At 46.7% G+C, this 25,535-nt stretch overlaps 1 protein-coding gene across 3 annotated transcripts in view; it reads right to left on the bottom strand.

Moving 5' to 3' along the window:
* The window catches only part of ZNF143 (zinc finger protein 143), a 122,796-nt gene that overhangs the window by 71,032 nt on the left and 26,229 nt on the right, over window positions 1-25,535 (bottom strand). For 2 of the 3 annotated variants that reach the window (XM_053287232.1, XM_053287233.1), the window contains exons 4-7: window positions 25,242-25,325; window positions 19,474-19,560; window positions 11,132-11,328; window positions 3,482-3,556 (exon numbers count right to left, since the gene is read on the bottom strand). In XM_053287232.1, coding sequence (XP_053143207.1) covers window positions 3,482-3,556; window positions 11,132-11,328; window positions 19,474-19,560; window positions 25,242-25,325 — 443 coding nt within the window. The remainder of the gene's footprint in view (window positions 1-3,481; window positions 3,557-11,131; window positions 11,329-19,473; window positions 19,561-25,241; window positions 25,326-25,535) is intronic. The other variant, XM_053287234.1, reaches the window with a different exon arrangement.

Raw genomic sequence — 25,535 nt, forward strand, 5'->3', positions numbered from 1 at the left:
GCGTAACCATACTGGATAATTTTCAGTACCCAGAGATCTGATGTTATGTGGCACCATGCTTGCGCAAGGCAACCTGATGGAATTGGTGGCTGGTGGGGGCGGCTGGTTGTTGCTGTTGCACGCCACACCCAGGCTCTCCCCGATGTTGTAGGGAGGAAAGCAAAACTGTGGTATTTGAAGATGCAATGGGCTGTCCTGATTCTCAAAGCCGCTGTTTGTTTTCCTCTGCAGGTTTGTGTTGGCCTGCCCGAAATTTCCCTTCTGTTGAGTGCTATGTTTATTGTATGGTTGATAAAACTTTCAGTAGTCCCGTCTATCCTGCTGTTTAAAAGCAGGACGAGGGCGATAGAACGACCTTTGCTTTCCCCCATAAGATGTTGAGGCGGAAGCTGAAGTTGTAAATGTCTTGGCTGTAAACTTTGATTTTTCCATTTTTGCATTGGTCTCCTCCAAAAAAGGCCCTTTCCGTCAAAAGGTAGTCCTTCTATTTTGTCTTTCATGTCCTGCTGGAGGGCAGCAGACCGTAGCCATGCATGCCGTCTCAGAGTTATTGCCGTGGTGATGGATCTGGACTCTGATTCCGCCAGATGCTTGGCTGTACTCAGTTGTTGGCAGGTGATGTCAGCTGCCCTTTGAAGTGTTTTGTGGAACCTACTCTTAAGTTCCTCTGGTGACAGCGCACCCAAGTCTTTTTCTAGACTCTCCTATATACAATAACTGTATTTCGCCATGTAGGCCAAGTAATTTGCCACTTTCACCGAGAGGCAGGAGATAGAGTATAATTTCCTCCCCATAACATCTAACTTTCTCCCCTCATCAGCAGAGGTGGTATGTCTCCTCCCTGACCTTGAACTGGTTGCACAATCAATCACTAGGGAGTTCGGAACAGGATGTTTGAAAAGGTACATGTTCTCTAGTTCTTGCACCCGATAAAGGCCCTCCAAACGCTTCGAAGTAGGAGTAGATGTGTGTGGTACTTGCCATGCGCACTAAGCTGCATTAGAGATTATTGGCAGCAATGGTAAAGCAACTGGCTGGGCAGATTGTGACCATTGCATACAATTGTAGACCAGGTCATTTATAGTTTTTAGCTGAGAAGACAGATCTAGACCCAGTGCAGCAGCCATCTGGTTCACATATGAGTGGTATGTCTTCAGCTCCTCCGTTGGCGAAACATGGGATGGGGTAGCTACATTTCGGGTAGGATCCACCTCCACGGTTTCCGCATCCGATTCAAAATCGGAGGATCCAGGGTGACTGTCTCCAGAGCCGTCATAAGAATGAGTTCGACTTGATGGTGGTGCGCCCGGTGACTCAGGGGGCGGTGGAACCAATGCCTCCAAGGGGTCAGTTTGTATCGCTGAGCTGGTAAAATGTCCCACTGCTGTCTGGGAATATCTATTGGCTGTAACAGGTTGGGGAGTCTGAGTGGAAGCCACTTGCAGCGTCTTCACCGATCTGGCAGGAACATCACCCGTTGAAAGTGGGTGTATGCGGAGCGGTGCAGGATCCAGTTCAAGCTGTCGAATCACAGAGTTCGCTGGTCTCCAAGCCCGGTCCTCTAGGTAATCATAAGCCATCCCTGGAGAGGTGGTACCTGGCAGTGCCGCCTCCTCGGAAGGCATTACAGCATGGCTGAAACCAATGTGCCATGGCGTTGGAGTTGCCAGATGTGTGGAGGTCAGTAACCCCGGAACTGGGGTAGACATGAGTGCCTTCTCATTGTCAGAGCGTGGAAGAGCTCGAAAAGTTGAGGGGGTAGTAGCAGTTGAGTCCAGCATCTTTAGAAGAGGTTCTAAAGGAGCCGCCTCCGCATCGGAGAGATCCTCCTCCTCCAAGGAGAAGGTCATGGGAGCCCTAAATCTAGGAGTCACCGTGGTGATATTAGCTGGTGTGTTCAATACCGAATGTTCCTCCCCTCTCGACGTCAATGGAGATCTGATAGGAATCATAGCAGGCCCCAAATCATGTGCGGAAGGTATTGCGGGCAATGACGCTGGTGCAGCCGTTGATACTGTCCCTTCCAACATCGAGGTCGATGCTGATGGCACCGGGTCTCTCAACGTCGACGACTGTTTCACTCGCAGATCTGACGGAGACTTTTCTTTCAGTATTGATGCTGATGTCGATGTCGAGTGAGAGGCTTTCGGTTTCGATGGGACGTTGACTGTGCCGACGATACCAAACCCACAATCATGTCTTGAGCCGAACCTGGCAATGGCATCGAGTTCGAGGTTGACAGTTTTCGTGCCTGTTTTGCAGGTTTTTCGGCAGCAGCCATCTTGTCACCCGGCCTTTTTAAGGACTATGTGGCTGTCTCGGTGGGCGGAGAGGTTTTAGACTGGGCTGAACCCAGGGCCCTCAAGCCTTGTGGAGATTTCGATGTCTTAGCGCAGCTAAGACATCATCATAAAGAGCTGCCCTTAGGCGAAGTTCCTAATTCCTCCTTGTCTGCTTAGAAAAGGACTGACAAACTTTGCAGGCCGAAGTTATGTGGGCTTCCCCCAAGCACATCAGGCATAGGCTGTGGCCGTCCTAAGAGGGCAGTTTCGCTTTACATTTAGTACAGTGTTTAAAAGTTTTCTTCCCCTTAGGGGTATCCATTTTACTCACTCCTGAAACAGTCCATAGTGTATGCCCAGAAATCCGTCCACTGTCAGATACTCAAAATTGTCAGGCAAGGGCAGCAACAGAAAACGGTCCAAGGTCAAATCCAGCAATTAGTCAGTCCAAATCATAATCCAAAGAATAGTCAAAAACACAGTCCAAATTCAGAACTAAGTCAGTAGTAGAACGTTTCTAAAACTAGTAAGGAACCAAAATGGTCGCAAAGGAACTGAGGTGCCTGCGCTTCCTCCCGCCTTAGCCACGTGGTCATGTGGGGTGGGGCGCAGGCGCCGAAGAGGAGCTGTAGAACTCAGTTTCGAGAGGCTTCCGCGCAGGAACAGAACCCATTCTAATGGGTTCAATGGATCACGATCCAGATCAGACATTCTTTTCTTTGCACCGCATTATGCTAGTGCAACATTAGTCTGCATATAGGTCAATGTTTTTAAAGTAGAAAAATAAAATAAATCAAGCTAGATACATTTTATGTTCTGTAAGAAAAAAACCTTCAAGAGATAGATTACTTTCGGAGGGATCTACAAGACAGCCCAGTCTGAGACCTAGCCAACTGGAAATGCATTTAAGTCGTTACAATGAGAGAAAGAACATTCATAATGGAAAAAAAGCAAAGGGCTGTATTACAAATGGCAGAAATTCCACTTGTGTAGGGGGCAATTTTTAACAATTCCCCCTTTCCTCTTCAGACCCCTGAAAAATCTGCTGGGGATCCCTTCAGAACAGAGGGGCATTGAGGGGTGGGGGGGCTGCAGTAGGATGGGGGAAATCGGGGAAGTGGGAGGAAACAGCTCATGAAAAAAGCACTTAGGTGACAACCTAGACTTCAAAACAGTTGCTTAAATGATCGATTACATACCTGCATTTTTTTATCTTGTTCACTGTCAGCTATCAGCCCAGTGCTGCTAACATTGTCACTGCCATCAATAGACACCTAAAAAATAGAAATCAAAACACACATAATGGATGAAGTTCTCATGTGTTCTTACAACTTCATCCCAAAACAAGCCTTTTGTAAAATCATCCATGATGTCATAAAACACTCCAACACTCCCCAGAAAATTAGAATATTACATGGAACCAAGAAGACAAGGATTGTAGAACAGAACAATATCGGACCTCTGAAAAGTATACAGTGTACTGTGCTTGATTGGCCAGCAAACTCGCCTGACCTGACCCCATTGAGAATCTATGGGGCATTGCCAAGAGAAGGATGAGAGACATGAGACCAAACAATGCAGAAGAGCTGAAGGCCGCTAATGAAGCATCCTGGTCTTCCATAACACCTCATCAGTGCCACAGGCTGATAGCATCCATGCCACGCCGCATTGAGGCAGTAATTACTGCAAAAGGGGCCCAAACCAAGTACTGAATACATATGCATGCTTATACTTTTCAGAGGTCCGATATTGTTCTATTCTACAATCCTTGTCTTCTTGGTTCCATGTAATATTCTAATTTTCTGGGATTGTGGATTTGGGGTTTTCATGAGCTGTACGCCATGATCATCACAATTATAACAAATTAAGGCTTGACTTATCTCGCTTTACATGTAATGCGTCTGTCTCATATATCAGTTTCACCTTTTAATTTGCATTACTGAAATTAATGGACTTTTGCACAATATTCTAATTTTCTGAGTTTCACCTGTATTGTGGGTTATCCCCACCCACATGCTCCAGAAGGCAGGACTATGTAAATGAGGAGAACCTTTAAGAGACCCCCTGTGGGCGGCTCCCTCCAGTTCCATTTAAAAGCTTGAAGCAAAAGAAAGCAACACAGAAAGGACAACAGAAATAAGCAAACATCAAATGAAGGAGAAAGAACCAAAGAGAGAACCGTGAAAAGCAGAATGGACATCTAAAATTAGCCCAGGAGAAAGCCAGCAGTAGACCCAGGAAAAAACACAGTGTTGGAAAGTCCCGCTCCCCTAAAGGGAGGTTAGATACAGAAGGATCTGACGAATTGAGGCTGAAAAGGGGCTCAATCCATGCAAGGAGATATAGGATGTGAAGTGTCTCCACTTATGCACGTAATTTTTCCTGGTGGACACCTTCCTTTCTTTGAGGAGGATCTGGTCTAATAGTTTAGCCCCCACACAGGCATATTAAGGGTTCCTAGGGCATGGTGGAGAACTTGCCCAGATTCCTGAGAAAGCAGGTCCCATCTGAGCGGGAAGCAACATGTTGGCCTTTGGATAGTCTGAGAAGGGTAGGAAACCAGGGTTGCCTGGGCCACCAAGGGGAGATGAGAATGCACTGAGTCTGTTCCTGAAGGATCTTGCTGAGAACCTTGGAAAGGAGTGGAAATGGGGGGAACAGGTAGAAGAGATCCCCCCTCTGGAACTCATCCCCCAAGGATCTCAGTCCTATACCTGCCCAGGATCAGAAATGTTGACAATTGGCATTGGTTTGGGTAGCAAATAAGTCCACTTTGAGAGTACCCCCAGAGGCAAAAGAGGTCTTGAAAAATCACCTTGTTCAGCTCCCATTTGTTCAGAGCAGAGAGTGTGAGGTCCCTGCTCAAGGAGTCTGCCAGGGTGTTGTTGACCCCTTTGATGTGCAGAGCCATGGGGTGAATGCCACTGGACGGGTCAGATCTGTAAAGCTAGGTTGTTTAGAGATCTCAACACCGTGCTGCCTTGGTGGTTTATATAGGCAGTCGCTTTTGTGTTGTCCGGGTGGATTTGGGCTACATGGCCTCGTAGAATGGGTAAAAAGGCTTTTAAAGGAAAGCAGGCAGGAGTCTGAGGAAGTTTATATGGAGCTCCTTTTACTGGGTGTTCCATTGGCCTTGAGATTGCAGAAATGGGCTCCCCAACCTTGAAGGGAAGTAGCTGTGGTAGTATAACAGATGGAGAGTGGAGGCGGAAGAAAATGCCTTGAGATAGTGATTAAGACATAGTCCACCACAGAAGAGTGTGCAGGACATGAGATGGGATTGTCAGTCATTTGGTTTGATTGTCTAGGTTCGGATGAAAGACTGAGAGGAACCACAGCTGCAGCCTGTGCATCTTCAGGCGAGCGTGAGGAGGAATTGGATGGGGCAAACCCCCTTGTGGTGACCAGCCTCCCCACCCCCAAGAGGGGCAACAGGAAGTGAACCCCTGTCCCTGACTGACAAGCTGGCAACCCACAGGGCTCACCAATCAATCCACCAGGTGGGTGGGAAATGAGGGCTGCTGCTGGGAATGCTGGGAAGAAGGGAGAAGTGGGACAGGAGAGTGCAGCGGGGCAGGAAATCTAGCATGGAGTTTGCTCCTGCATGGTGACTGTGCAGATCCTTGAAAGACATGATTGCAAGATGCTTGACCTCATCAGGACTTTTGGTAAGTTTTCAAGGGGGAAGGAAGCCCAGGCTTTTGGGGCTTCAGAATTTAGCAAAGGGGAAAGTATGTTTAGTCAGACTTTGTGTTAGGAATTGTATTTCTTTTCTGTGTGCTTTGCATTCCTAATTATTTGTTCTTTGTAAAGCGTAACTAAGATTTCAATATGTGCTGCTGAAGTAAGATCAGGGCATTTTGAAACATTCTTGTAACCAACCTAAGCATTCTTAAGTGCTAAAAAGCTTAAGCCCCAGAAGAACCAGTCTGCAGTAATGAAAAAACTGCCTCTGTTCTTTTCTTTTTACAAGCCCCTCAGAGTTGCTTATTAACTCATGAGAAAGGTGGGGGGAGCCCACTAGTGCACAGAGTCTCTAAGAGCTCAATTCAGCTATCAGTAGCTCCACATTCAAGCAAACACTTGGGGAGCAGGTTTTTATATTGGCCCAATAACAAGTTCAAGAGAGATCATGGACTAAAGCACTCTAGTCCAGTGGTCCGATCTCTGAAAGTTTAGAGTGCTTGGTGGCAGCAGTAAACTACCAGAACCTCTATTTACCAGAATCTTTTCTTGTTGGGCTTTTTGGAAAGTTAAAGATTTTAAACAACCAGGCAGCTCCTCAGAGCACTCAGAGCGGTGCCTCAGCTGATAAGAGTCTCCCTCGTGAGCTAGCTGACTGAGAAGGCTAGACAGAACTGGCCAGTCAGGTAATCATTTACCTGACTGAGTCAGAGATCGTTACACCTCTGTTTTGGAGCAGCCTGAAAGGCAGAAATCAGGTTGGTGGTAGAAGTCTGCCTGTTGTCTGATAGGTGCAGTTTGAGTATGCATCCAAGACAGCACCAATATATGGAAGACGATGTTGAGGTGTTAGTTTGGATTTTTTTTATTGACTGGCAGTCCCAGATTTGTGAGAAGAGGCAGAGTATATTGAACGTCAGAGTGAAGGGAGATTTCACATCTTACTGGAAACCAAATCTGTAATAGTGGTGTGCACGAACTGTTTGCTGCCAAACGGACCAGGGTGGTTCAATGACTTGATTGTGAGCTGAACTGGGAGCAGTTTGGTCCACAATCAAACCCAGTCTGGTTTGGGTGAACCAGTTTGGCAGTGATCGGGCAGCTGGGCGGGGGCACCAAGAGAAGTAGTAAAGTTCTTACCTGGCTGGTGTGGCTGCCAGTGCTGTTGCTCAGCCCTCTTAGAGCAGCCTCAAGCACACATGGCACCTTGTTAGCAAGCTGGCAGTGGTGCAGTTCTGGCCTCTGTGGATGCCATGCAAATGGCCTTTGCAGACCCACGGAGGCCGGGATCACAACACTGCCACGCTGGCTGCTTGCTAATAAGGATCGTGCACACTTGGGGCCATGCCAGGGGGGTGCCAGCTGCTGAACCAGCTGAGTAAGAACCTTACTTTTCTCCCCACCCCCAACTGGCCAGCCCTTAGGTTGAATTCCCAGGACCCCCACCCCTAAAGGATGAGGAGAGTGCCTTCCTCTTGTCTAGTACAATGTCTTTGAGTGCTTCATCCCCAAAGACCTTAGAGCCCAGATAAGGGATGGAAGTGAAGCTGGACTTGGAAGTATTATCTACATTATGTTGATGCATATAGCCCTGGCAGAAAACCGAACCCTAGTTTAGCATTGGCCGTGAAGGCTTCAGCTCTATGGAGCCTCAGTCATTTCTATCTCAAACGAGCAGGATTCGAAGGAGAATCATACAGGAGTTCATCAATCCATAAGAAAGAGGTGCTAGATACCAGTGATGTTGTGGTGTCTGCCCTAATTGCCAGGGACTCATGTGCCCTGTGGATAGCTGCCTCAGCCTTTTTATCTGTGGGTTCTTTAAGGGTGAAGTCCCCATCTTTTGGGACCAAAACACCATTGAGAAGGGCTGCAACTGGGGCATCAGTGAGAGGAACCCCAATGAAGTCCAAAACCTCATCGGAGAAGTTATACAGTCATCCCTGCCAACCGTGAGGGTTCTGTTCCAGGAAAATCTCACGGTTGGCAAATTCGTGGTTGGAGAGCAATAGAAATACATTGGAAACAGGGGGTTAGGGGAACCGTGGTTGGGAAAAGACGGAAAAATAAAGTTAAATGTAGAAAAAAATTCCTATTAAAATTTCCTATTTTAAAAATAGAAAAATTTCCTGAGCCCCGGAAATCATCCCGAGCCCCAGAAATTGTAAACAACAAAACAAAAACAAAACCACCCCAAATTGCCCAAAATCTTGCCAAACCGCAGATACTCAGATTGCGGTTGGTGAGACCTGCCACAATTTCCCAGTAGCAGATACTTAAAACCATAATTGGGAAACCCGAAGTTCGCAAGGGATGACCGTACAGATTGTTGGCTATGGTGTTAGGTCTCTTACTGATAGCAGGCCTGTCCCATTCCTGTTTAAGACAACTGAGAAAACATTCAGGCATGGGAATGTTAACTCTGGGGAGTTTTGAATTTGGTAGGACCAGATAACCTTTGGACTGGAGTTCCTATGGTTCGGCCTGCAAATCCTCAAGCCCCAATGAAGAAATAGCCTGTGTGATGACGGAGTGAAAATTCTCTTGGAGAAAAAGATGTTGGTTGGCTGTAGTAGTAGAGGTCTCATCAGAAACCCTGGAGGAAGGAGAGGTTTCACTGGCCCAATGTCCTCTGGAGCATCCTCAGGACATCCTCCCTACTTTCTGGCTGGTCCTTGTCATCTCCCTCACTGCCCGGCACTTGGTTGAGAGTTACAGCTGGTATCGGCTGTGTCAGGAGAGCGGACTGTTTAGGTGATGGCTCCGAGTATTCTGTGGAGGCCTGTAACGGTGGCAGACGCAGCTGGATTAAGGAGGAAGGCACGGACCTCTGCCACACAGGTGAGAGTATAGGCAGTAGCAGGGAGCGCACCTTCACCAAAAGGAGGCGCTTGCTCAACACAGAGTGCTTGTGGTCCTCCGATGCTGGGGGCTTCCTGTCCTTTGAGATGTGCTCCTTCTTCCTGTGCAGTTTCTCTGCCGACGAGCTTCGGTGGTGAGATTTGCGGTCATGGCTACCGCCCTCTACAGCCTTGGTGGTGTGTGAAGATAGCAGCTTGGGCCTGCAGGTGTCACAGCGCTCCCTCTAGAGGACCCAGGCTTAGAGGCCTACATTGTCCAAGTCTTGAGTATGGACAGGAAATGTGATTGTGAGACCCTGAATACCAAAACCTTTGTCTTTCCCTGCTCCGCAGTCATGGAAAATAGAAAGAGGGAGTGGGATAGAATGGGAATGACTCAGAACAAGTTAGTTGGGTTTTTTGAAAGGAAAAAATATCAGAGAAAAAACAAGGTGATGAATAAAGGCAAGAAGATTAGAGGTAAAGGAGAAAACAAGGATGTGAGCCCAGAGAGCAAGGTAGGCCCTATAGAGCGACGAGTGAGTAGGTGGCTATCTGGAGCGAAAGCAGGAAAATGAACTGGAGGGAACCGCCCATAGGGGATCTGTTAAAAGGTCTCCTCATTTACATAGTCCTGCATTCTGGAGCATGTGGGCGGGGATAACCCATGATGGGTGACCTCCTACACCAGCAGACAACATCTAATTCAAAATCAAGTCCCCTTAAATATATTGTTTAATATATTTAAACAATATATTTAAGTAGTTTAGTTAGTAGCCCTGGTTTAGTATCCCACAAGATAACAGCTTGGGCTAGAGCAAGTCTCTCTCTGACAGCACTGAAGCATAAGTGTTCTATCTGATTCTGACCTTTACTGGAGCAATGTCTCAGCTATTCAATCTGGGAATCTGGAACTTCCCAGCTTCCAGCCTCCAAGTCTTATTTTACAGTGCTCTATTTCTTCAGCCAAACAAACAAACTTCACCTGTGTCTGTCCTGACAAATACCTTGATTAATCCCTGCTCTTCCACATTTTTCTTTATCTCAAGGATGAGTGAACTCCACATTCTTCCATTATGCAATACTTAACTGTTATAAGGGAGGAACTTGTGCCCTGGAGGAACTTGTGCCCTGCACAGCACTTTGCTGAAGTGTCAGATGCAGATGTAAAACGCCCAATCTCTAACCATAACTAAAGAAACTAGGAGCAGACCACTGCACACTCTACCCAGATTCCTCCTTCCCCATACACATTAATTTCTCATAAGCCTGGTTAAGATTTATGTCTGCACCAACCTTAACCATGGTTAAAACTAATCAGATTCACTCTTTGCCAAGGTTTGCAAAACAGCTTCAGACTCTGCTTATGGATTAGGGAAAGATTAAAGTTTAAGTAATTTAATAATTCAAAGTGACTTTGAATGAAGGCGATAATAGGAAAATATAGTACTAGTCTTGTACCACTAATGATCATTAGACTCTGAGCTACACGAAAAGGTAAGGTGAAAATGCGTAGGTCCTCTGCTAAGAGGTTTTCACATCTTGACAGAATTCTTGGATTTCTACAAATTTTCCACAGTCAAATGCATGTAACCAGTCTAGGCCCAAAATGACATATACCTAAAGCTCAATACCTGTGTTTCTTCACATTATCCCAGGTACCATACCATTCTGAGCATTCACTGAATTTAGTTTCTAACACCTGTTGCATTTCTTCACCATTATGACACTTCTATCAGATTGTTTTAATTTTTCTCCAACATAAAAGTAATGTTCTGCTTCCAATCTCTTGCAATGTCTTTAATCATTCTCCTAGCATCTCCTCTTTGATTACAGTCAGTGTGGTGTTCAGTGTCTACTTCTTTGTTTTGTTTTAAAATATATGAGCTGACATGCAGACTAACAAAGCACTTGTGCATGGACCTTGTGCTATCACAAGGCTGCCAAGTTAGCTACTTGTGCTAAGTCTGGAGCCTGAGTTCCAAACTAGTGTTGCACTAGTGCAAACACGTTTGTGCTTTTGCAGCAAGGTTCACAACCTGTGGATGGCCTCATTTTTCTTCTTCTGGGTACTACTGCGCAAGTGTGCAACTGTGCAATTCTGAAAATCCCCATGATTTAGCACAGATACTCAGTCTTCTCACACTAGTGCAACTTTGTTCTTTGCACAAATGCTTCATTAGTTTACATGTCAGCGATGGCTTTTTTCTCATCCTATTTGATGTCAGTAGCATTTTCAGTGCAATAAAATTCACTTTAGTTGTATGTTTTTTTATATTACACAATACAGGTATCATACAAAATGAAACTGCACTCCAGATGTACCTTGGCAGCATATTGTTCCAAAGCAGTGATGGTATCTGGATCGATGGTAGCATCTCCTGTATGAAGACCTGCCACTGTACCATCAGCCTGAATTGCTAAGATGGTATCAGACTGAGGTACTTGCACTGTATGGTGAATGTAAGCTGTGGTCCCATCTTCCAGCTGTACTGCCTGTAGCGCGCTCTGGTCATAACTGTCTGAGAAGTTATTTTTAAAAGACAATATTAAGACATAAGACTACATTTCTACATGGATTTCTTAAAAAAAAGTTTTAAACAAGTAATGCTGCTGTGCACTGACCATTCAATTAACTTGTATGTAATGTACTGTTTGAATTTTGATGTACATGACAATGTACTATGTATTGATTATCAACATAATAAATTATTGCTATACATCTGGCAAAAGCAAGGGGGGGGGACCCCAAAGTTGGCAATTTGTATGCATTTTGTTACAAGGACACAAATAATTTTATATTTTCCTGTAATAACCTGACAAGTTTATAAAATGCTCATTAACAGCTATGATAAACGGAACAGACTTCTATCTTTTTGCCCAGGAAAAAAAAGTAATATATTTTCTAAATCAGCATAATCTATTATTGCATTTAAAATATAACACCTTAGGAAAAATCTCGGTCCCAACCATGAAGGCCTTTTTACTTGCACATATGGGCTTGCACAGGAAGCACCGGCTGACATCCTGACTAACCCAGTGCACATGTAAGTTGATATTTCTTTTCAACTTTAATACTAGTTACTGAATTCCAATCAAGAACTAACACCATGAAATCAGCAGTTACAGGTGTAAATGGCATAAAATATACTGACCATTTTAAGTACTTACATATAAGGATTTCCAGCTAAATTGACTTGGAAATTAAACATAACAGACTTGGTATACTTAAAGAAAAAGTCAGGTGGCTTACCTGCAACAGTAGTTCTTGCAGTGGTCCATTGTCCTCCACATTTTGGACGTCTGTGCCTGCGTAGGCAGGACCTCGGAACCTTCTAGAACTATTAGCTTTTGGCAGTAGCCCCACCCCCCTTGGTAACACACATATAGCCCCTCACAGATTATCTCCCTCAGTCCCTGACCACCGTGATCATGCATAACAGGTAGGTGACCACTACAGTGGGGCGGAGGGAGGGTTGTGTGAAGGACAATTGACCACTACAAGAACTACTGTTACAGGTAAGCAACCTGACTTTCTTGTTAGTGGTCCTATTTTCCTCCACACTTTGGAGATAAGTGAGCTATTCACCAGGACGGCAGGAGTTCTACTGAAGAACAGTGCTGAAGATTGCTGCTCCAAACTGTGAATGGGCTCTTAACCACTTGTGTCCAAAGCACAGTGGCACATGAAGGACAAGGGTCCTTTCCACACTGCTGCCCGACAGATGGCATCTCATGGAATTCCATGGAGATAAGCTGTAGAAGTCAGTCAGTCAGTCATCTTTATTCGGTCAACTGACCAGCAAAACAAATAAATAAATAAAACAGCACAAATCGCGAGATACATTCAAACAAACCCACAGATCCCACCACGTACCAGGGAACTCCGAATTCTACTAGCAATATAACAGAACTTTGCCACTGAGTATGAGATACTAGAGTCTTTATCTTCAAGTAAGAAGTTCACTAACAAATAATTAGAAATACAAGAACAACCAAGACAACCAGAGTGCCGAGACAGCAAAGGCGGAATTAAACACTTCCCAACATCTATTATATTAATTTTCCTGGGTGTGCCTTGGAACGTGTGTCCTGGCACCCAGCTGATTGGCTAGGCGGTGGAGGCGCCTGATTGGCTAAGGCGCACCCAGGAGAACTGGCTGGCCGGGTGGTTGCAGCGGCCCGGCCACAGCAGCAAGGCAGCGGTAGTCTGCAGAGGCGAGGCAAGACAAGGCGGCGGTGGGCCCGGCTGCTGAGGCGAGGCGGCGGGCCTGGCTGCAGTGGCAGCACTCGGCCCGGCAGTCTGGGACAGATTGGGGGAGAGAGCACAGATGCTCTGTGTGGGGATCGGCTAGTCTTTATAGAATTCACAATAAAGTAAAACATGAGCAACCGTCTCAATCTTATTAGCATTACAGGGACATAATCAAACCTCTATCGGCCATTGATGGAATCTGCCATAAAGTAAAACAGATGGCAAGGCATTAAAGCGAGCTCTAGAGAAGGCCCAATGAAACTTTTAAAAGGTGATAGTGGATAAGTATGGGGCAGTAGGAAATCCTGTCCATGATTTTAAGGGCTATATAAGTTTGGAAGGCATTGGCATACCAGAGCCTTTGCTCTCCGAAGACCCAGCTCCAGCAGGTGTTCAGGATCTAAACCTATCGAAAACAATTTATTAATTATCCCCTCAGACCAGATAGGCCGGGGGGAAATAAAAAGAAAATAAGGTATTAGGCCTGCCGGCTACAAGTGAATCTTTAGCCAATAGTTAATGATAATCCTCCAGGCCCTGGTTTCCACCTTTGGAAGCCCTGCCTCTTGCCACAGCACTGCATTAACAAGTACATTTGGGAGTAAAACAGGGGTCTGAGAAAATCCAATTGAATTCTTTTTAATATGGTAAAATTATTGTAAGAGCCCAATTGGGCTCCATAAGTGAGTTGTGACAGGGATTTAGCTATAAACAACCTGATGGCCACTGGGATAAAACCACCACCTTTAGTTCTAAAGAATCTAAGTATAGCAGCAGAGCTCCTTTGAGCAGAATCAGCTGCTGACTGAATATGGGCAGTCAACTTCCCATTGTATTGGAAAACTACTCCCAAATACTTAAAAGCATTTCACCTGATCGATTTTATGACCAACCACTTGCCAAATGGAGCTTTTAAATCTGTTGTTAAAACACATTATTTTAGTTTTGGCATAATTGATAATCAAGCGCTCTTCATGGCAATGGTGGGCCAAGATTCTTAGAGCTTGTTTAAGTCCAATCTTAGTCTGTGATAAAATTGCCATATCATCTGCATACATAAGAACTGGTAGCTTTTCCCCTGCTAACTTAGGTGTATGAGTGTCTGTGATCCGAAGGCGTTTAATAAGCGAATCTATATAAATAGTAAATAAAAAGGGAGCCAGAAGGCAAACTTGTCTCACACCTTTCCGTGTAGAAATTACATTTGACAGATGGCCCTCATGGCTAAATCTTACCCGAAGACTTGTATTCTCATGAAGCTTAATGATCAACGCCAAAAGGTGTTTGACTGTAGAAGTCATCACTGCACTTGCAGAATGCATTCTAATGGAGGGTGGTAGTGGCTTCTTAGCAAGTGTGTAGGCCTGTTTGACAACAGATGTGATCCAGGCTGACAAACTCTGGCAGTAGACTTGTTTTCCTTTGTTTCTCCCAACTTAGCAGACGAACAAGGAGATGGACTAATGGAATTCGTTGAGTACGATGAAGATAAAAGGACGATGAATGTTTCACAATCAAGGTATGCCAAGCGTGTTTATCAGCTGAAGACAGCGAGGCAAAGAAGACCGGAAGGCAGATGACATGAGAAACAATTCATGATTTTATTTATTTATTCACCCCCCCACATGGTATTGAGATACCACTTTAGGTAAGTATAGAATGTCCAGCCAGAATAAGACCTTGTTCTGTTGGAAGGATTTGAAAGGAGGTGGGGGGTCAGCCCTAAGAGCCCTGAGCTCTGATACTCGAAGGGTAGAGGTAATTGCTAAGAGGAATGGTGTTTTAATGGCCAAGTATTTCAGCAGGCATGTAGACATCGGCTCAAACGGTTTGTGCATGAGCATAGAGAGAATCAGCTTGAGATCCCATGGAGGGGCTAATTTTGGAGCTGGGAGATACAAGTGGAGCAGTCTCTTAAATTTTTTTTCTAACAGAGACCAACAAGAAAATATGAACATGCGGAGTGTGGGCCACAACTGCAGCAAGATGCGGTTTCAATGACGGAACATCAAGATTTAACTTTTTTTAAAGTAACAGGTGTGAAAGAAGTCCAGTGAGGCCTCTTTGGGGTTGACCCCTTTGAAGGTCACAAAAGTGATAAACGGTGCCCATTTTGCCCTGTAGGAGTGTTGCATCAAAGGTTTCTTGGCAGTGGCGATGACACCTAGGACCTCCTGGTCTCAGATCACCAGCCAGTGATCCTCTGTGCCATGAGATGAAGACTCTTCACATCTGGATAAAGTACTGATCCTTGCTGTCTGGCAAGATAGGTTGGGATGGCTGGGTAGAGGCAGATGCCTGACCTTTCGCCATAGCTAGCAGAGTGGAAAACTAGTCTTGTTATGGCCGCCAGGGAGTGATGAAGATGCAATCTACTGCTTCCTCTCTGATCTTGTGTAGAACTGTTGGTATGAGTGGTAATGGAGGAAACATGTATAGCAGTTCCTTGTTCCAAGACAGAAGTGCACCTCCCAAGGAGTCACATCCTTGGCCTGCTCCGCTGCACAACTGTGTGCTTTGTTTGTTTTCTTCGGTGGCAAAAATGTCTATGCATGGATGATCCCATCTGTTGAAGAGGCGGTGCACCACTGAGCAGCCCAATGTCCGATTCTGCAATGTGTTTGTTGTGTCTGACTCAAGGCCAGATCTGATGATGAAGGCACCACATCCAGATACTGATGGCTAGGCGTGACAATGCAGGAAAGTGTGTGCCCCCCTCATGGTTCAGATATGACATCGTGGTCACTTTGTCGTCATAGCCTGCACCAAATGGCCTGTTAGCAGTGGCCACCTTATCTGAACCTGTGCTAGAGATAGGATGCTGGTAGTGGATGTCATGAACCCCAGCATCTCTTGTATGGACTGTGCTGGATGAGTGTGTGATGTTAAGATCTTGTGGGCCATCGTCCTGATATATGCTATCCTTCAGGAAGGCAAGGATGCAAGAATCTCCTGGCAATCTAGAATGGTGCCCAAAAACTCTATGGTCCTTGAGGGAGCCAACATTGACTTCTTCTAGTTCACGCACATCGCCTAGAAGGGTCAGTGTGGGATGAATAAGTTGATGCAACTTCTCATTGGTTCTGGCCATCAAGAGCCAGTCATCAAAAAAGGGAATAGACAGACAGCCTGTTGGCAGAGGTATGCCATCACTACTGCCATGCGCTGGGAAAGACTCTAGTTGCAGTGAACAGACTAAAGGGCAGGACCTTGTATTGGTAAGTTCTCTTCCCAATGCAGAAGCGTAGGTACTGTCTGTGGTGCAGCCAAATAGAAATATGAAAATAGGTGTCTTTAAAGTCTATTGCCACAAACCAGTCGTTGTGAAAACAGATCTGGGTGAGAGTGATCATACAGAACTGACGGGAGCAAATAAAACTGTTGAGGCCACGAAAATCTAGAGTCGGCCTCAGGCCTCCATCTCATTTCAGGATTGGGAAGTACCTTGAGTAAAAACCCTTGGCTGTGTTGGTGTGCAATGGTTGAAAGGCGCCTTTCTTGATAAAGGATCAAACTTCCTGTTGTAGGACGGGGTATAGTGTGTACAATGTGTTCCTGAAAAATGTATGGAAATGTATGGAACTCTATTGAAAATCCCAATCAAATTACAGTGGTCCCTCGACTTACGTAAATAATCCATTCCGAACGCACGTTCGGAGGTCGAAATTTTCCTAAGTCGAGGAGCGCACCACGGAAGTCTCAAAGCACTCGTAATTCGAGGAAGCCGCATCTAAACATTCGTAGGTCGAGTAAGCAACTACTTCCGGTAAGCAACTACTTCCAGTCTTTTTGTCGCTCGTAACTCGAAAACAACGTAAGTTGAGTAGTTCGTAGGTCGAGGGATTACTGTATAGTCACCACCCACTGGTCCGTAGTAATTGCCTACCATGCTTCTGTGAAAGGGACAAATCTTGAGCTGGTCATTGTGTCAGGCCCTTTTATCGTAGGCTGGCTTGGACTTAGGAGTGGTTTTCTGTGGTGGCATAGTTCACTTGAAAAAGGAACTGTAAGGTTAATATCTGTTTCTTCTGAGATCATAATGGCAGAATGGCTGGTAGGATGATCTTTGTTGAGAGTGTTAGGTCCAAGGGCATTGCTTAACTGGACTTCGCTGATATGGCCACGCGTGTCTCCGTAGTGCCACTATCGTCGCCATTGCCCTAGAACCACAGCCTGCCTCATGGCAGGTAGAGAGCAGTTGTTGCTTAGTGGTCTGTAAGCCTACAGATAAAACTGTCATAGCTGCATCCTTTTGGTCTGGTTGAAGCTGACAGATGAAAGGTTCAAGTTTATAAAGAGAAAATGGGTATACTTAGTCATACACCCCTAATAGTTTGATACGTGTATCTGAAGGTTTGCAATGGCATATATCTGTTTACCAAATGAATCTACTTTCTGCCATCAGGATCTGATGGGGTAGATCATAACTTCTGTTTCGCTCCTTGCTGAGAAGACTCAACCCAACTATTGAGTTAGGTTTTGGATGCAAATACATGTAGGACACATCACTTTGGTGTACTCTATAGAGGTTTACTATAGAGCAGCTATATCTGTAGCTGCTCCTGGTCTATGGAATGCACTCCTGGCAGACACCCGCAGTTTAGGCTCTCTGTCGGCCTTTAAGAGAGCCCTAAAAACTTATTTGTTTGGCCTGGCCTTCCAAGGCTTGTAAAGTGTTGTTGTTTTCAAAAGTATTTTAATTGGTTTTAAATTGTTTTTGAATTGTGTGTTTTTATTGTCTTTTAAAAAGTTGTTGTACACTGCCAAGAGCCTCTGGATGGGGCGGTTTATAAATGTATTAAATAAATAATAATAAAATAATAATGTGGTCTATGGCTCTCATAAGCGTAATATTTTGAGAAGGCTCTCTAGCGAGGTCCAGGCAAGTAAAAGGTCTTCTTGCTCTGCCTCTCCTGCTCTCCAAACCCTGGGATGCTTCCTCTTACCATGTTGCTTCTTTACTCCAGCTTGGTCCACTGGCTTCCCTTGATTAGCAGGCTTAAGCCCTGAGGAGGAAGCCTTTGGTGTTAGCAGCGCCTGACTCTTTAAGAGAGGGAGTGCGGGGCCTGACTTTGGTACTGGAACTGGTTGTGACTCATTCTGCGTCAGCTGCTTGGATCCTTGAGAACACAGCATACCAGACCTGGTAGAGCGCTACTGGGATAGCTGGCTAGTAGGTGGCTTGTAGGGCCGATGTAGCATGTAACGCGCTCTCCCACTAGGGATGTGCACAAACGTTGCCCGGCTCGAGGGTTCGACGGCAGGGGTGGGGTGGGGGTTGCTTTAAGGGCGGGGGAGGATGCACTCCCCCCCCGCCCACAAGTCTCACTAGAAGCCCATCGGGGCGGCAGCATACCTCCCTGCTGCCCCGCTCCGACATTATCCAGAAGTACCTGGAAGTAGCAGCTGTGACTGCGCACTTCACACGCGCAAGTTGGGTGCGTGCATATGACATATGCTACATGCAGTCAGATGGTACTTGCGGATAACGTCGGAGCAGGGCAGCAGGGAGGTATGCTGCCACCCCTATGGGCTTCTAGTGAGACGTGCGCCGGTGGGGGAAACGCAGGAGGGAGGGGACTGCATCCTCTTCCACCTTTAAAGCCCATCCCACCTCCGCCATCAAACCAGCCCCTGCCGGTCCCGTACACTTCCCTATCTCCCACAGCAGAGTTGCTCGGATTCCTGAGAGTACAGGATACCAGAGCTGGTACAGCGCTGCTGGGATAGCTAGCTAGTGGGGGTGGCTTATAGGGCCAATGTAGCATGTAAGGCCCTCTCTCACAGCAAAGCATAGAGGCAGGAAGTGCATTTGCATTGGGCCTGTCTAGTAAAGCCCTGGCAAATAGCACAGAAGTCAGTTTGGTGGGTCTCCAAGGCCCACTAAAGACTCCTCGTGCCTGTCTGAAATGGAGTGTTTAACAGAGCAAGTAAGGCAGCACTTAAAAGAGATTCTGGCAGCCATATACTGATTCAGGATCTCTGAAGAGAAAAACCTTGAGCAGGGTGGTGGGGGAGGGGCGAGTTAAACAAAGACATAAAAAGAGAATGACTGAAAAATGGGAGGACAGATAGAATTTTTTTAAAAAAACTAAATTAAGGGGAAAGGGTAAGGAGGGTTGTTTGGTTGTTGTTGCTGACAGGTCTCCTCACATGAAGTGAGGCAGAAGGTCTCCTGAAGTCTCTATCGCAGTGGTCAGAAGACGACTGAGGGAGGTAATCTGTGAGGGGCCTTGTGTGTGTCACCAAGGGGGTGGGGCTACTGCCAAAAAGCTTATAGCTCTAGAAGGTTTCAAGGTCCTGTCGATGTAGGCGCAGACATCCAAAGTGTGGAGGACAATGGGACCACTAACAAGAAATTACAGTTACATCGTTTACTGCAAAATTAATTACATGTCAAAATGTAATTTACCTTTTGAACTGTGATGAATGAAAGCTGTTGTTCCATCTTCAAGCTGAACTGCCTGTCCATCTTCTAGACGAAGACTATCTCCTGTATCAGTGGGAAGAGGAAAGTAACTTAAGTTAAATAGGATTGCAGGGGTGGTTCTTCCATGAGGTGGGACAAGGCAGCCACCTGGAATGACAGATTTTTGGAGTGCCATTGGGGTGGCAAAATGCCCCCTGCCACCCTGCATGTGCCAAGTGGTGCTACCCCACTTAGCAAAGAGCCACTCCAATAAGTCCCTCCCCCACCACTCTCCAAAAAGGCAAACGGAATTGTACTGAAGGCAACAGAGTGGAGACCCTCCAGGCCAGTACTCTACTGCTCCGGCTCAAAACGGAGCATTGGTTTCACTTACCGTGAAGGCTTCTTCTGGTTGCTGGGGCCAGGGACATCTCATGGGTTATCCTCTCTCAGGAGCTCCAGGCAGGACAGAAAGTAAATAGTAAAAAAACTAAGCCACGCCCACTAGAGGCTGAGGGGGAGTGAGCCATGCCCACTAGAGCCTTGCAGAAGTGATGGCCACCAAAAAGGCCAATTTAAATAAGACCCTGATTGGAATAGCTGTCAAAGGTTCAAAAGGGGGAGCTTGCAATGCCTTGAGGACAGTAGGTTGTTCCCAAGGGGGGAACCTGTGCACTGTTGGAGGTGACATCAGCGAGGCACCTCGTAAGAACCTACGCAGGTGAGGATGTGACTGAGAGATCTTGTCCTTTTCTGCTGAGAGCAACTCCACCAACGACGACGCCTGCCATTTCAGGGTATTCGGAGGTAGTCCCTTCTTGAACTCTTCTTGTAAGAAGAGCAGGAGATGACATAACTTAGCCGTGCCCTTTGGAACGGAGTTGCATGACATCCAGCAAAAGAGTGCTCGCAATGTATATTGATAAATTCTCTCTGTTGGTGGACTTCACAATGCAAGCATAGTGCTGAGAACTCTGTCCGAGTAGCCACGTTGGCTCAGGACTCGCTGCTCAGTTTCAGTGAGTCGAAACCAACATGGATCCGGGTGTAAAACTGGACCCTGATGGAGCAGGTCCGGGGCCTGAGGCAACTCCCAAGGTGGCTCCACCGCCACATGGAGCAGCTCTGGAAACCAAGGTCTCCTGGGCCAGAATGGTGCCACTAAGAGTACTTTTGCTCGAAGAAGACACACCCATTGCAGGACTCTAGCCAACAGAGGTGTCGGAGGATACGCATAAAGGAGAGCATCTGGCCATGGATTGGATAGGGCATCCACTGCCATCGCCTCCCTGCATGGAAATCTAGTCATAAACGCTGGTAATTGCGCATTCTTCTGAGTCGCGAAGAGGTCTACTTCGGGCATGCCCATCTTCTCTGTTATCTGGGAGAAACTGATGGATTTAGACCCCACTCCCCTGGTTGGATGTCAGCCCAGCTTAACCAGTCTGCAACCAGGTTCAGTTCTCCCCTGACGTGGTGTGCCATCAGGGAAGGAAGGTTACTTTCTGCCCAGGACAGCAGAAGGACGTCCTGCTGGTGAAGTGACCTGGACCTGGTCCCCCCCTGCTTGTTTACATATGCCTTTGCCGTCGTATTGTCGGTCTTTACTAATACTTCGGTGCCTCAGATGATCTCCTGGAATGCTAGTAGCACTAGGCAAATTGCGTGGAGTTCCCTCCAATTTATGCTGTGAGAACGCTCCTCCTTGTTCCACAGCCCCTGCGCTGACTGGTTGAGGCAGTGGGCTCCTCAGCCCCTGTCACTTGCATCTGTTGTTATGATGAACCTTTGTGGGTCCAAGAATGTCTTTCCCCAATTCAGGTTGTTGGAGTCGATCCACCAGCGGAGACAGGTAGGAGAAACCACTGGAGGTCGCGCAGATGATCAAGCCCACGGAACCGAGTCCGTTGCGGCCACCATCAAGCTCAGCAGTCTTGACAAGGAAGCCAGAGGAACTCTTGGACTCACTAGGACCAGGTGAATCTCTGTCTGGATAGTCTGTAACCTGTCCGGTGGAAGCAAGAGGCGGTCCACTAAGGTAACTATGATTACCCCCAAATGGCACATCCTGTGGCATGGCGTCAATTGACTCTTTTCTCCATTTATGATGAAACCATGGTTCTTGAGTGTTGCGATAGTAAAGGCCAAGTCCCATTCTGACTCTGGGAGAGATCTCACTTGCAGCACCAAATTGTCTATATATGCAAACAGATGAATCCCTTTCTGACGGAGCTGTGCCATCAGTGGCACCAACAACTTTGTGAAGACACAAGGGGCTGCTGACAGGCCGGAGGGGAGTGCCGAGTACTGAAAATGCCATCCAGCATATTTAAACTGAAGGTACTGCCCTGCTTTCCAGGTGTGTACGAAGATGCAGGTAGGCCTCCCTTAAATCTATGGACACCAGCACATCCAGATGAAAGAGTGCCTCTGAAACTGCTCTTAGAGTTTCCATCTGGAAATGAGTTCTGCGGACCCATCTGTTCAAAAATTTTAAGTCCAAAACAGCCCTCCTTGAGCCGTCCCTTTTTGGGACGGTAAACAGGATAGAATAAACTCCCTCTCCCTCCTGTGCCAGAGGCATTGGCTCCACTGCCCCGATGTCCAGAAGGTGTTGGATCACCTGGACCATCTGCAAATGCATTGAGAATGCTTTTGACCTTGGAGTGGGGATAAAGCGGCAGCAGGGAGAGGAGTGGAACTCTATCCTGTAGCCATGATGGATCAGCTGCAGAACCCAGTTGTCTGAGGTTGAATCTTCCCAGGTTGGGGCGAGGTGAACAAACACCCTCCAAGCCTGACGTGCTTCAAGTCATTGTTGTAGCTTTTGCTGCTTTGACTGAGCAGCTTGCTGTTTGTAGGTACCGAACCCTCTAAAGGGTGCTCTCTGACGATTCCAAGATCCCCTCTGGAATTTTGTATCTCTGTCCCAGCCCCGGAAGGGCCTGAAAGGGCCAATTGTATTGGAAGGGCCATTTGAAAGGCTGTTTATCAGTCTTTTGATTGGTTGAAGGCATCATCTTTCGCTTATAAGACAACTCTACAATAATGTCTTGTAGGGCAGAGTCACCAAAAAGCTTTTTGCCATCGTAAGGGACGGTGGCAAGATTAAGCCTAGGAGGTAGAATCAACTGTCCAATTTTGAGCCACAAGTGGCATCTGCCAACAACTGACGAAGCCGCCACTTGTGCTGAGAATCTAATCTATCAAGAGTGGCATTGGCCATAAAGGCCTGCGCTTTCTGGATCTTTAATAGTTGCTGTCTCATCTTAACTGGGTCCCCTGGAGGGTCACTCAGAAGATTGACCACCCATAATAAGGAGGTGAGGGCTGCCATGGATGCTGCCGCTGTTGCGCGGATCACCAGGGACACGTTCTCATGACACAATTAAATGACAGCCCGGCCTTCTTTTCAGCTATGTCTTTTAGAGAAACCTCACCCTCTCGAGGTACCAGGGAACCCAACACCAATTGCGAAATCTGGGCATCTGCATTTGGTGTCCTCAACCAAATAGTGTTGAGGTTTAGTGTAGTGGTTTGCTGAAAAGTGGTTTGCTAGTGGTTTGCTGAAAAGAATAAAATTTGTTAGTCATGGACGTAGCCTTGCGGTTGGAAGCTGGTGTCAACCATTCCTGTTTGACTACATCCACAAACAACTCTGGCATGGGCATTAGCATGTCCTTGGGGCGTGTTCTAGGAAGACCAAGTCCCCTTTGGCGGAAGAGTCAGAATTCTGCCCAGCCTCTGATTTCAGTCCAATTGTATTAATAATTCTGGACATCAGTGGGCTGAAGTCCTCTGCCACAAAGAGGCACTGTGACACCGAGGCATCATCAGAGTCCTCCCCTCCAGACCATTCCCCGTCACCCTTGTCTAATGGAGTCTCTGGGTCCGGATCAAAACTTCCCCCTGCATTAATTGGGTCTTCAGGGTCAGAAGGCAGATTAGGCCTCTCTGAGTTTGCAATGACATTTTTCCGAGGTGCAAGTAAACCCCTAGGGCCCCCAGAGTCTGATCAGAAGCATCAGAGGAATGGTCCTGTGCCACCTTGCCAGCCAACTTGCCCAGCTCACTATGCTTACGCTTGCTTTTGGCTTTCTTGGGAGAAGGACTGACAGACTTGCTAGATGAGGGGCTCACAGTGGGTGACCTATGCCTTCTCCCCTTTTTGGACCTCTTACTCCTCTTAGGGGGCCTAACCTGGTAGATGGTGTCAATGATTGCATTGTGAAACCATGCTTGCCACTCAGGTGGCACAGACTTAGGTAAAACAGCAGGGTTAGAACTGGATTCTTTAGGCCCAGTCTCTGCAGCAGACACCCCCTGCTGGCCAAACACCATAGTCACAGTCTTAGTCTTTTCCCGCCCTTTTAGAGACTGTCTCACTTTTACATTACCCGCTCCTTTAGGTAAAATGGAGGAATTCTTCACAACTGTCGCCATCTTAGGAACAGAAGATGACTGTGATGACCTCGCTGCCATGCTGGTCAGGTTGCTAGCTAGCTCGCCAATCCACCTAATCTCTTCAGAGGTTGGTGGGGCGTTGGCAATAGGGAGCCTCTGAAAGTGCTCTTCACAGCCACTTGAAGCTGCCTGAAACAACTTGACGCGGCCCCTTCAACGATCAGGACGAGCGGCTCGAGAGCGGCCGTCACCGACGCGGGAGAATCAAGCCCTTCCGGGAGGGGGGGGGAGCAGAGAGACACCATGGCCCATAGATGAAAGACGGCCGATCACGGACTTTCAACTCACTACTGGCAATTTTTTGGAGCGGTCTTCTGGAGGTTGGAAAAGCGGCCTTGCTATGTAGAGCTTGCAGCAGCCTGCGCCAATAGGGCCTACAAACAGCCCTGAAGCCTCCCAGTCCGAAAACACTCGATCTCTTCCCTTTGTTGAAAAAATTGCTCTGCACCCCTCTGCCTGGCTCCAAGCAACGGAGAGGAAAGAGGAGATGAGGGGAAGAGAAGTCGGGGGGGGGGGGAGAGAAGAGAACAGACGAAAGAAGGGTGTTTTTCTTTCTTTCTTTCTTCTTTTTTAGGCAACAGCAAGTAATAATGATCAGGAACAGAAAAATGGATTTGGAGAATGGAATACTGTAGTTAGGAAATCAATGAGAGAAGTAATATCAGCAGAAAACAGAGAAAGCTAGAAAAACGCTGCCTTGGAGCTTGCTGAGGACAGAAAGAACTGGGGTGGGGTTATCCCCCTCAGGCTCTAGTGGGCGTGGCTTAGTCTTTTAACTATTTACTTTCTGTCCTGCCTGGAGCTCCTGAGAGAGGATAACCCATGAGATGTCCCTGGCCTCAGCAACTGAGAACACTTTCTTCTTCTGCTCCCTTCCCTGGTTTTTCAAAAACCAGAGTGGGGAAGGCGGACAGAGGAGAATGAGGGCAGCAATGGCTCATGCACTGCTGGGTGAGGTAAGTGGGGTTGGGGGCCGTGATGCGCTGAAGGTGTACAAGGAGGGAACAAAGGATGCAACAGGCGAGGGATGGAGAAGCAGAAAAACAGAGAATGAGAGGAAAGAGAGAGAAGGAAGAACATGTCAAGCTTGCAGGGGTGGAAGGAGAGGAGGAGAAGGAATGACAGGCTGGGCGAGGGAATTGTGTGGCACATGCACCGTGCATATAAAAATATTGGAGTGATGTGAAAAAAACTTAAAATGTAAAAATATGAAATGATAGCAAGAATTTTTAATTAAACCAATTATTACATTGCCCTTGTCACCACATCAGCCGCTTCAAATTAAGCATTTGTTGTAATATACTTACTACTCTTAGACATAGGAACATGTTGGACGTAAGCAGCTGAACCATCTTCCAACTGAATCACCTGACCATCCATTAATTTGCCATCTGGAACATATGCATAAAAAGCACACACTGAACATTTAAAAAACCATTGTCCCAATCAAGCAAGAGTGATTCATGTGAAGAAGCAAGCTTCTGCGTGCAGAGCATCTGCTGGATCAAGTTCCCTGCAGACAGAACTATGCTGCATGGATAGTTTCCCTTGCTTGCTCTGCATCAGACAATGGAAGTGCACATGCTATTGCCTTGCTGGAT

This window comes from Hemicordylus capensis, chromosome 1, assembly GCF_027244095.1.
Source record: "Hemicordylus capensis ecotype Gifberg chromosome 1, rHemCap1.1.pri, whole genome shotgun sequence".
Taxonomy (NCBI): Eukaryota; Metazoa; Chordata; class Lepidosauria; order Squamata; family Cordylidae; genus Hemicordylus; species Hemicordylus capensis.